Below are 12,088 nucleotides of genomic sequence, written 5' to 3' on the forward strand. Positions count from 1 at the left end.
TTAGTGACATGTCATATACTTATTTTTTTTAATTAATTTTAATACACTACTGGCCTAACTATATCGATACACCCAAATGTAGCTCCCCAGTACTGTATCCAAACTCCCTCATCTATACACCGGAACTCCCTCGTCGATACACCCAAAATTGCCTCTCTGATCTCTTTTCTTTTTCATCTTTGCCGAGTTTAAGATTAATGGCCGAGTTTCGTCAAATACCTCTTCATTAGACCACCATAATCATCAAACCCTAGAGTTCCCAAAGTCCAAAACCCCAAGGACAGTTTCGTCGGTCTTTCCGGCACTTCGCCGACACTTCTTCAAGGACAGTTGCTTCTCCGGCACTTCTCCTGCACTCCTTCCCCAAATCCCCAAATTTATTTCTTGTTAAGAGGTGATTCTTTTTGTATGCTTTTCTTGTTTTGATTGTTCTTTTATCTGGGTTTTTTTAATAGAAAGGTAAAAAATTTATCAACCATTTTTTTGTCTAACGCTTCTTTTGGATTTTCAGGTGGTAGCCTTAGATCTGTTGCTTCATCTGGTGCAGTTTGCAGGTAAAATTCTTATACTTTTTCCTCTGTTAGCCTTTTTTTTTTTGGTTGCTTTCTCTTTGGGTTTTTTTTTTTTTGTTTCAAGCTTTTGATTTTCTGATGTTGGTTCTGGGTTATCTGCAAATTCTTTTCTTATTTGAGATATATGTTTCAATGAACATTTTTTCCCCTTGGTTTTGCTGTATAAAAGGTTCTGTTTCTTCTTGTTTGACTGTATGCATTGAATGCTTCAAAAGGTCCTCTTTTTTTTCCAGAAAATTAAGTTGAAAAACAAAGTTTTTACCTTTACTATATATATAAAAAATTTTGGCTGTTTATGGTTCTACATTGAGCTGATTTAGTGGGGGATGCATTAACCACCTTTCTTCTATTGAAGAATACAACTTTTTCTAATGTTTGATAATTTATTACTAGTAAAGATCTGATTTTTAATGGTTTTAGAGAGATTACTTCTTTCTTTGATCAAGGATATTGAATTTTCTCTATTACCAGTTATATTGGGCCTTTCAGGAATGTGATGTGTAAACAATTGGGTGCAGTTATATTCATATATTTTTTAATGGTTTAAAATTCTGTATCTTGTATGTGCGCGTGAAGATGCAAAATTTAATAAAAACAGAGCAAATTGGACACCACTTAAAGTGGTAAAATTTAATAAAAGTTAACCATAGAAATTTGCAAGAGAAGATAAGAAACTTTGATTACAGTGAATCAATGATATATGGGGACTAAACATATATAAAGAATCAAATTACATACAGGTTTCTTGCTTGTATCTCTAATCAATTTTTACAACTACCAAGAATTGTGAACTCTAATTTCTCCACAGAAAAAAAAGAGTTAGATTAGACATCAATAGAGCACTACAAAGGCCAAATATGGGCTACTATGACTGTTATATCATCATACTTTTCACCTCTCTGCTCAAATCCAGCTTTGGAACATTCCTAGAAAATGGCGTGTAAAGCTCTATGTTCTTAGAATTCTCCAGTGCATATTGCGCTATCCTCCACGCCTATGTATTAGGTGCATCCGATTCCCACGAGTCCACTCCATTGTTCACAACAAGTTATAACTCAAAATCATGAACATTATCGAACAATCTATCCGTTCCCATCAGGCTTATATCTCCTGCTTTCACCGGAAAACTAATCTTCTCTGCAACACTTGGATAATTAGAATTTTTACTATTCCCCAACTGAAAAGGACAGTTGAACCTCGACTGTCGAATTCCGATTTGCACACAATTACCCCGTCTCTGATCACTACAAACCTGCTATCTCCCACGTTAACAGATTGCAAAGTGTCATTAGCGAGTGTCAACATACAAGCAGTAGAAGAACCCATAGCCTTTATTTCCATTAATTCCCTTGAGTATTTTCCTGAGTCAAGTTAATATGCTTTTAGTTTATTTGGTTAGTTCTGTTGATTTACTTTTATCGTATAGGATATCTATGGATAATGGTGATAAAAGTTGAATGAATCTCCTGAGATGGACAGATGAGTATATCCGTGGAGTGAATGATTTTCTTGATAAGGCATTTGAACGAGCCGCCCAAGGAAATAAAATATTATGCCCTTGCAAAAAGTGCATGAATCGCTATTGGTATTATAGAAATGTGGTGGAGGATTATTTGGTTGTTCATGGATTTGTTGATGGTTATACCAAATGGGTTTTCCATGTGGAAGGATTTTCCTCGAGAAATACACCTCATCCAAGCAATGATGATGAAGGTTCTACCATGCGTGATGATATTGATGGACTACTTCATGATACATTTAGAAATATAGAGGGTCAGGCAGGGGATGAAGAAAGAGTTGGGGAAAGACTATCTGAAGATGCAAAGAAGTTTTTCAACTTGCTGGAGGAAGGAAAACAAGAGTTATATCCGGGGTGTGAAAATTTCAGTAAACTGAGTTTCACTATTCGATTGTACTTGCTTAAATCCTTGCATAGGTTGAGTAATGTGGCTTTCTCTGATTTGTTAGAGTTGATAAAAGAGGCATTTCCCTTTGCTCAGGTACCGGAATCTTTCAACAAGGCTAGAAACATGATAACAGATTTGGGTCTTCATTATGAAAAAATACATGCATGCCCTAATGATTGCATGTTATTTTGNAGAGAATGCGAATGCCGATAATTTCTAGGTCTTCAAGATGGAAGAGTACTGGTCCTTTGACTAAAGCAAGCTCTAAAATCCCTGCAAAGGTTTTAAGGTACTTTCCTTTAAAGCCTAGGCTTCAGAGGATATTCATGTGTCCTGAAACGGCTGCTGCAATGAGATGGCATGCTAATGAATGACCCAATGATGGGAATATAAGACATCCTGCTGATGGGGAAGCTTGGAAGGCTTTTGATTCTTTGCACCCAGACTTCTCTAGAGATGCTAGGAATGTTAGATTGGGTCTTTCAAGTGATGGTTTCAACCCGTTTCGGACCATGAGCATTTCTCATAGCACGTGGCCTGTTATATTAATGAACTATAATTTATCACCGTGATTTGCATGAAGCCAGAGTATATAATGTTGTCTATGATCATTCCAGGTCCATCATCTCCAGGAAATGATATAGATGTGTACCTACCATTAATTGAAGAATTGAAGGAACTATGGGAAATTGGGATAGACACATTTGATGCTGAAACCAACCAAACTTTCCGAATGCGTGTTGCCTTAATGTGGACAGTTAGTAACTTTCCAGCATTAGCAATGCTTTCAGGATGGAGCACTAAGGGGAGATTGGCATGCCCCACTTGCAATTATTACACATGTTCTCAATATTTCAAACATAGTCATAAGATGTGTTACTTGGGCCATCGAAGATTTTTGCCTCGTGATCATCCATTTCGACGAGATAAGAAGTCTTTTGATGGTAAGGAGGAGCATAGACTTGCACCTGCTCCATTGTCGGGTGAAGAAGTGTTTGAAGAGCTGCTTGAATTCAACAATATCTTTGGAAAGAGCTCTAAAAAAAGGCCTCGGAGTGATAAGTGTCCGTGGAAAAAGAGATCCATTTTTTTCGAATTGCTATATTGGGTGCATAACAAATTGAGGCACAATCTTGATGTGATGCACATTGAGAAAAACACATGTGATACTTTGCTTGGAACTTTATTAGAAATAGATGTAAAATCAAAGGATCATGAAAAATCTCGCTATGACTAACAAGAAATGGGGATACGAAAGGAGCTACAACCAAGAATAAATAATAATGAAACTATAAGTTTGGCTAAATCTTGTTCCTACATGGAACCAAAACAGAAAAGTTTGTTTTGTACTGTCATGAAAAATGTTAAACCAAAAGGGTGTGCTTCGAATATTTCAGAACGCGTGCAAGTGAAGGAGATGAAAATATCAGGGTACAAGAGTCATGACGCCGATTTTATAATTTCTGAATGGCCACTTCCATCAATTTTATCATCTCTGAATCTGATTTTGATCCCCAATACTCTGCATTAGAAATTGGTTCTGTTTCATTGTAGCAATTCTGACCATTTACTTTTCCCCAATCTTCTGCCCTGCCATGTTATGTTTGAAATGTTTCTATAGTAAATTAGTACTACTACTAGTCAGTTTGTGTAAACCCTAAACTATTTTGAAATATAAAATCCAACTAGTTGTATACAAGCTCAAAGTCAAGAATAAAAGATGATCCACGACATGATCTCATATCACAGAAGACTTGTTCCTAAATGGAGCTTGACATCACTCCAACTTATTTATTCTTATTTTCTTGGACTTTCCATTCCACCACCCTTCGTTTCAGTTTTAAAAAGAAACAAAAAACTGCATGAATAGGACAGTCTGTTTTCATTTTCCTAGTTAAATATTGGTGCATTCAAAGATGCAATTAACATTTTCTATTTGAAAGGGTTGTTGGGGGTGCTAAAGCTGGAATAGTTCTTCAGAAATGGCCAACGCATTTGTAAAAACGATGAGTCAATTATGCTGCTTATGGACTATAGATTTTAGCACACCCGTTAAGAAATATAATCCGCTTAAAGGTTGTAGATTAAGCATAGACTAAAGGTAGCATCTGCTTATAGGGATTTGAGGTGGTGTTTCTTTTAGAACCTGAAGAAAACTACCCAGTTCTTTGGTTTGAAATCTGATAGTTGTTGTGATAGTACTTAATCAAGCAAGCTTTAATACTATGAGTGTGGTCTTGGGTCTTGATGTGGGTAATAGGCATAACTGTTGGTTGCTATTGGTTGACTCGTTTATTTCCAGAAAATATCCGAAACCAATACAGAGAATCGAAATAAGTTGAAGTGTCCGCACACTGCTGGCAGAACACCTTTTGCTCTAATTCACGAGGTTTGATGTTTTATCTTTCTTATTTTTTTTAAATTATGAACTTGCTAACTTTATATGGAAAGATTCTTATACCTGTTTTTATGTAACTAGAAAAAAAGAAGGAAACCTCTGATACTTCAGATACTCTATCAAATAAGGACATCTTTGTGGCTACAAGAAAAAGAAAACTTGGCCGAGTATACAAAAGCTCATATGACAATACGATTAGTAAAATTGTACGAAATTTCTAATTTAAAGTTTGTCGTGATTATTTATTTGTTCTTAATTATTGATTCAATTTTAGTTACTTAAAACTCTTTTCTCTCGTATTTGGTTTGTAGGCTGAAATGGAGAGAATACAATCAACTCAGGAAAGTGAAGATGGCAGTCATTCAGTTGACGCTTTTGCATCAGTCATGGGATTTGAACATCCAGGTCGCGTGAGATTGTATGGACGAGGGGTTACCAAGACTTTGTTAAAAGGGCGAAAAGGGAATCTTGGATCTTCTTTAGATGCTGATGAGAGGATGCAACAGAAAATAGAGGAAATGGAAGAGAGGATGCAACAAAGAATGCATGAAAAGTTGAACGAACAAAAGGATGCTATGGAACAAAATATTACAATGAACGTCATTGCACGACTTCAGCGTCTGAACCCAGATCTGCGACTTGATCCTGACATGTTAAGGTTCAGTGCACGTTCACCTGTAGATGCTTCCTCTGCACAACAAGCTGCTGTTCAACTAAACAGTCGACCAACTGCTGGTAGTAACAATCAAGGTCAGTACGTACCAAATGTTATACATCTTCTTCTATTTCTTCTCCTCCTTCCTTGCTTGGGATTTTGCTTTGGTTCAAGGAAGAGTGGATATGGTAATATCCTTTTTTCTATTTAGTAGGAGTATATGATTTCTTAAGTGCCAAGCGGTCTCCTATGTATAGTAATAATACCTGAATAATACTGGCAGTTCTATGATAGTTGAACTTTGAGAATTTAAAATTAGAATAGATAGACAGGTTGATTGGACCAAGTCGGCCATCTTTCGTTCTATTACCATGAATTGGACCAAGTTCTATTACCAACTCCTAAGCCAATCTCAATTTCTGAAAGCTGTAAAGAAAAATAATGAATTGCAAAATCGTTAAGAAATTGGATAAGACTAATGTTTCTATCTTAAAACAGTCTTTGCTTAGAGCTTTCTTTTACTTATTCAATGCTAGAGTAATATGCAAACTAGTATGGTTTGTTAACAGTGTTTTGCAGTAATTTCTTCCACCATAAGATGTTTTCTCGTTGTCACTTATTCTAGAGTTGAGGATGACTTTCTTCCAATTTGGGACTAAAATATCACGAAACAGCTCAAGGTTTACCGTTCGAAGTCGATGCTACTTGATGTGCTAACTAACTTATTATTTAAAAAAGAGAACAAAGTATAAGGACGGAAACAGTCCAACAGTTCATTTTATTTGGAATAGCATTTTTTCTATAATAAGAATTTTAAACTCTAGTTTCCATAATACAAACTCTAGTTCCTTATACTTTGTTCTCTTTTAAATAATCAGCTATTGACTTTGTATTTTAATACTGCCAAATTGTTTGATATAAAATTCTTAGTCCTCACTAACCTTGCCCCGTCTCGTCATTGCCTTTCTAAGCAAAATTGTTAGGTAATATTATCTATTGTTAAACTTGAATTGTGGTTATTTGTGAGTTAGGCAAAATTGGCAGATTTGAATTGTGCACTGTTGCACTCGTTAAACTTGAATTGTGCATCGTTGCACTCGTTATTTGTGAGTTGGGCGAAAGTTTGTCACACAGTGATGATTATTTAGTGTTGCTGGCTTGCTTATTTGATTATTTAGTCTTGCTGGCTTGCTGCCTTTTGTTACGCAGAATTGCAGATTATTTAGTGATGCTGCGGTGGTGCCTTACACGCCTTTTGTTAGGCATGGAATTGGCAGATTTGATTATTTAGTGCTGCTGCCTTTTGCTTAATGCTTAGGCTCTTAGCACTTAGCAATACGTGACACATAAATATGTATTAATAGTTGTGTATAGTTTGTTGAGAAGGGCTTTGGTAGAGAAACTGAATGATAATGTTGTGTATAATTTGTTGAGATGAATATATTGGATTAATAAAAGAAGAACGAAAACAGTTAAATGCTTGAGTATTCTTAGACCGGATTCTCTTGAGGGGTAATAACTTTATTTTTCCTCTTTTGTAGGTGGAGTAGATCAAGAAATGGATGATGAAGACGATGAAGAACTAGACCTTACTTGAAATGAATTTTGAATTGTTATAGATGAATGTTCTAGGAATCTTTTGTTACCAACATTTTTGAAACTTATTTACTCTCTTGAAATGTACTAAACTTATGCACTCATGGGGTAGAGCATTTGCTTTATGGATATTATTTGTTTGATGGATAATTTTGTATTATTAATAGTTTCGTTTTATAATGTATTTAAATTTTAGTGTTATTATAATTTATTATATGTATAAATATTTATTTATAACTGGTACTATATTTTGGTTTTAACTGAACTGATACAATAGCCTACCAGAACCGTTGCAATAGGACACAAATGGCGTTCCAGTAGACAATGTAAACCATTGCAGTAGGTCCCATAAACTATTCCAAAATAATATACAAACTGTTCCAAATACAAATATAACCGTTACGATAGCCTAAAGAAACCGTGGCTATATCCAGCATAACTGTAGCAATAGCTTACATAAGTGTTGCTTTAAATAATATGGTAACGGTTAAAAACCGTTGTATAAACAATATAGTAACGGTTTAAAACCGTTCCAATTGAAAAAATAACCGTTCCAACAGAGAAAGGGAAAACCGTTGCGATAGACGTATCTACTGTCACGGCGATGCAAACCGTTGCAAGAACCGTTCCAGTAGACCTATGGGTACGCCGGCTGATGTGACGGGCTTTAAACCGTTCAATATCCCTATGGCAACGGTTTGGCAATCTGTGGGAACGGTTTTTCAACCGTTACCGTAGACGAATTTTTCAGTAGTGTTTAACTGTGTGATCCGCATCTTTTGACATGAAAATCCCTAAAGTAGGGTCATTTTTCAAGTATTTGAGCAGATGAAATGTTGCCTTCAAATGAGGCTCTCTGGGCTCTTGCATAAACTGACTCGAGTGTTGAACACTATACGCAATGACCAACCTAGTATTAGTTAGAAAATTCAGTTTACCTACCAGCTTTTTATAATAAGTAGGATCCTGCAGGATGGTGCCTTCCCTGGCCTTTAGCTTTATAGTGGGATCTAAGGGTGAAGAACAAGGGCTGTGATCTAAACAATTGTATTCTTCAACAAGTCCAGCAAAAACTTCCTTTGAGATATAATAGCACCATCATCTTTGTACATGACTTCCAACCCCAAGAAGTAATGCAATTGGCTCAGGTGTTTGATCTTAAATTGATCATGTAAGAAGGCTTTGAGTTGTGCAATTTCTTGCTGATCAGTCCCAGTGAGCAGCACATCATCCACATATACTGCAACATATACTGATGATTCTCCATTTCTTTTGTAGAAGAGTGAGTAGTAATTCATGGAATGTATATAGCCCTTTGAACATAATGCCTGAGTCAACTTTTCATACCACTATCGGCTAGCTTGTTTTAAACCATAGACAGATTTATTCAGCTTGCAAGCAAGTCCTGGCTTATCTACAACAAGTCCATGTGGAACTTGCATATACACTTCCTCATTAAGACCCCCATGAAGAAAAGCATTATTCACATCTAGCTGAGATATGGACCGGCCTTTCTTAATTGCTATGGCTATCAATGCTCTCTCTATTGTCATCTTCACCACTGGTGAGAATGTTACTGTGTAATCAATTCCTGCCTGCTGAGTGTAGCATTTGACAACCAGTCTAGCTTTAAATCTTTCAATACTACCATCAACTTTGTGCTTCACCTTGTAGGCCCATTTATAACTTATTGCTTGCTTCCCGTGTGGTAAAGCTACTAGGTCCCAGGTGTGATTGGACTATAATGCTTCAAACTCTTGTGTCATTGCAACCTGCCATGCAGGATCAATAGCTGCCTCCTCATATGATGATGGTTCCCTATCATGACAAACATTCTCACAAGAATCTGACTGTTAGGAGTTAGTATATCAGAGGCAATGTGGAGATTCATAGAAAACAAAGCATTAAGGGAAATATGATTTGGTTTGAGGTTAGGAAGGGAATGTACATAGTCTTGCAAATAACCAGGTGGCCTATGAGTTCTATGAGATTACCTCAGTTTTAGAGGTTCTGCATAGGATTGTTCAATATAATGTTGTGGTGAAGAAGGTAATGGAAAAATGGGTACTAGAGAAGGTGATGGGGAAGCATCATGTGCAGGTGACATAAAATTGGATGTGCTATCAGGACTCTTTTGATCATTGAGAACTTCAGACAGTTGTTGTGTAATATTTGTATTACCAGAGGACTGTTCACGTGAAGACTCAATGAAGGGAATGGAATGAGGAACACATGGTTGAGAAGATGCATTCATGTTGACTGCAAAGGGAAAGATGGACTCATTACAGACTACATCTCTGGAAATATGAATCTTCTTAGTGGCTTGACTCAAAACTTTGTACCCCTTTGTGTTGAATGGATAACCAACAAATACATGTGGTGTTGTTCTAGGTTCAAACTTGTCCCTATGTGATTTTGGTACAGTAGGATAGCACAAACAACCAAAGCTTTTTAGGTAAGAATACTTTGGCTTTCTTTTCTACAATAGTTCATATGGAGTCTAGTTTTTAATAGAGGTAGAAGGCAATCTATTTATAATGTAGGTGGCACAGAGAACACATTCACCCCAGTATTTTAGGGGTAATTTAGATTGGAAGAGAAGTGCTCTGGCTGTTTCAAGGAGATACTTGTGTTTTCTTTCCACCACACCATTCTGATGTGGTGTGTAGGGTCAAGTTCTTTGGTGGATGATGCCTTTAGATTGGAATATCATACTTGCTTCTGTGTTGGTGAATTCTAAACCATTATCTGACCTTATGGCTTTGACAATTACAGCAAATTGGTTTTCCAACTAGATTAATAAATCATTTGAGTACTTGAAGGGCATTGCTTTTGCTAGATAAAAGGTGAGTCCAGATAGACCTAATGAAGTCATCCACCATGGTCATGAAGTATTTGTATCTATCATGTGTAGGAACATGATATGGACCACATAGATCAACATGTAAAAGTTCAAAATTTTTGTTGGTTGTACTAGTTTTCTGAGGGAATGGAAGTCTTTCTTGTCTAGCCATTGGGCAAATGGTGCAGTTGAAAGGTTGTTTGGGAGAGAAAGTTACAGGAATGGAAGGAATGTTTTTCATTTTGATAAAGGGGACATGTCCAAGTCTATTGTGCCATAACACATCCACGTTATCTCCAATACACAAATAAGAAAATACACTAGAAGCCTTAGAACATGGATTTATAAGAGAAAGTTGTTCTTCAATATTTGCACATGGACTATTTACAACTGGATGAGAGAAAACACACTTATTGACATGTAATGACTTATTTATAGTAGAATGAGAAGGACATTATGTGTTACAAGTGCAACAAGTAAAAGTAGTTGACAAGATATCAGTGGTCTTTACTGCGGGGCTTGCATTGTTTCTCTTCAAGCAGCTTGGGCACAGGATGTACAGCCCATCCTTGACTCTATCAATCACCAAAGGCCTCTTCAATTAAGGGGCCTGCAGTATGCAATAGTGTTTAACAAAGGCAACAAGACAGTTGAGATGAGAGGCCAAAGAGTGAATAGAGATCAAATTGTATCTAAAGGAAGAAACAAACATCACCCTATCTAAAGTGATCTTAGGAGTGAGCATCACACTACCAAGTTCTGTCACATTTACCTTATAGCCATTTGGAAGTATAACTAATAAAGGATAGAGTAAGCTTATTATGTCGGCTAATAGGGATCTGTTAAAGGTCATATTGTTTGATGCCCCTGAATCAATAATCCATGAGTCAGTCTTGTTTTTGAAACATTCACATGACAGTTTACCAAAGTCAATAGAGGAAGCGCAATCTATAATACCTGCAAAGTTTGCTGCTCCATATGGAATGTTGGTACTATCTGTGCAATCTCTTCCTCCTCTTGATTGAAACTGCTGCAATAGACTCACTAGCTGACTATATTCCTCTTTGGCGAGGCTCACATTTTTAGCATTATCATGAGCAACATATTTCTCAGTGTCAGCAGGTTGTGTATCTCTGGTTGCCACATATGAATTAGCCACTGCTCTATTTCCTCTATTGAACTTAGTGTTCTGGTCTCCATTGGAATTATGCCCATAGTTGAAATTTTGTCATGGATTCTGATTGAAGTTGGAAGCCTGATTGTGACTTGTATTTGGATTCTGATTTTGACTGAAACTTTGAGGATAGCCATGAAGCTTATAACATCTCTCTTTAGTATACGCTGATCTTTTGCAATGATCACAAAATGGCCTGTTTCTATTATTGTGATTGATGTTGGGAGAGTAATTTGTCTTCAAGGACCTTGGCCTGCTTGTGCTAGTTCTTAAGGCTGATGATTCGAGAGCCAAATGATTATTTGGCTTGATTTCTCTCTATCTTTCCTCTTGAATTAGTAATGAAAAAGCTTGGGCAATTGTGGGAAGAGGATTCATCATGAGGATACTACCTCGAACTACAATATATATCTCATTCAGTCCCATGAGGAACTGTATCAACCTCCTATTCTGTTCAGCTTTGTGCATACTTTCCTTGGCCCCACACGTGCAATTGCAAGTACAATGAGATTTGGCAATTAAAGTGTTGAGTTCTTCCCATAACTTCTTCATCTTAGTATAGTAACCAGTAATGTCAAGGGCTCATTGGGAAAGATCATTGATTTCCTTTTGAATCCGGTACAAGTTTGTTCCATTGGTTTGATCAAATCGATCTTCGAGTTCTCTCCACAATTCAACTGCATCTATCACATACTCAACACTATCTGCAATTTCCTTAGCTAAAGAGTTTAGGATCCATGAAGTTACCATGTCATCGCACCTTTCCCACAGTCGATACTTCGATGAGTCTGGATCTGGTCTTTTGCATTCTCCGTTGATGAAACCTAGTTTATTTTTCATTGATAGGGCTCGCATTATCCATGATCGATATCCAAAACCATCAAATGGAACAGGAACCGACACTACTTCGGGATTATCAGATGGATGCATATGAAAGGGACTAC

The 12,088-nt window shown here is 36.8% G+C and overlaps 1 protein-coding gene across 1 annotated transcript; it reads left to right on the plus strand.

Annotated features, from left to right (window-relative positions):
• Positions 1–525: 525 nt before the first annotated feature.
• On the plus strand, positions 526–7,065 carry LOC109240132. Its single transcript, XM_019406756.1, has 3 exons — positions 526–554; positions 4,782–4,868; positions 5,189–7,065. Exon 3 carries the CDS (start codon positions 5,195–5,197, stop codon positions 5,741–5,743), a length of 549 nt encoding a protein of 182 aa, XP_019262301.1. The 5' UTR covers positions 526–554; positions 4,782–4,868; positions 5,189–5,194; the 3' UTR covers positions 5,744–7,065.
• Positions 7,066–12,088: the final 5,023 nt, after the last annotated feature.

The sequence above is a fragment of the Nicotiana attenuata genome, unplaced genomic scaffold (genome assembly GCF_001879085.1).
Source record: "Nicotiana attenuata strain UT unplaced genomic scaffold, NIATTr2, whole genome shotgun sequence".
NCBI classification, from domain to species: Eukaryota; Viridiplantae; Streptophyta; class Magnoliopsida; order Solanales; family Solanaceae; genus Nicotiana; species Nicotiana attenuata.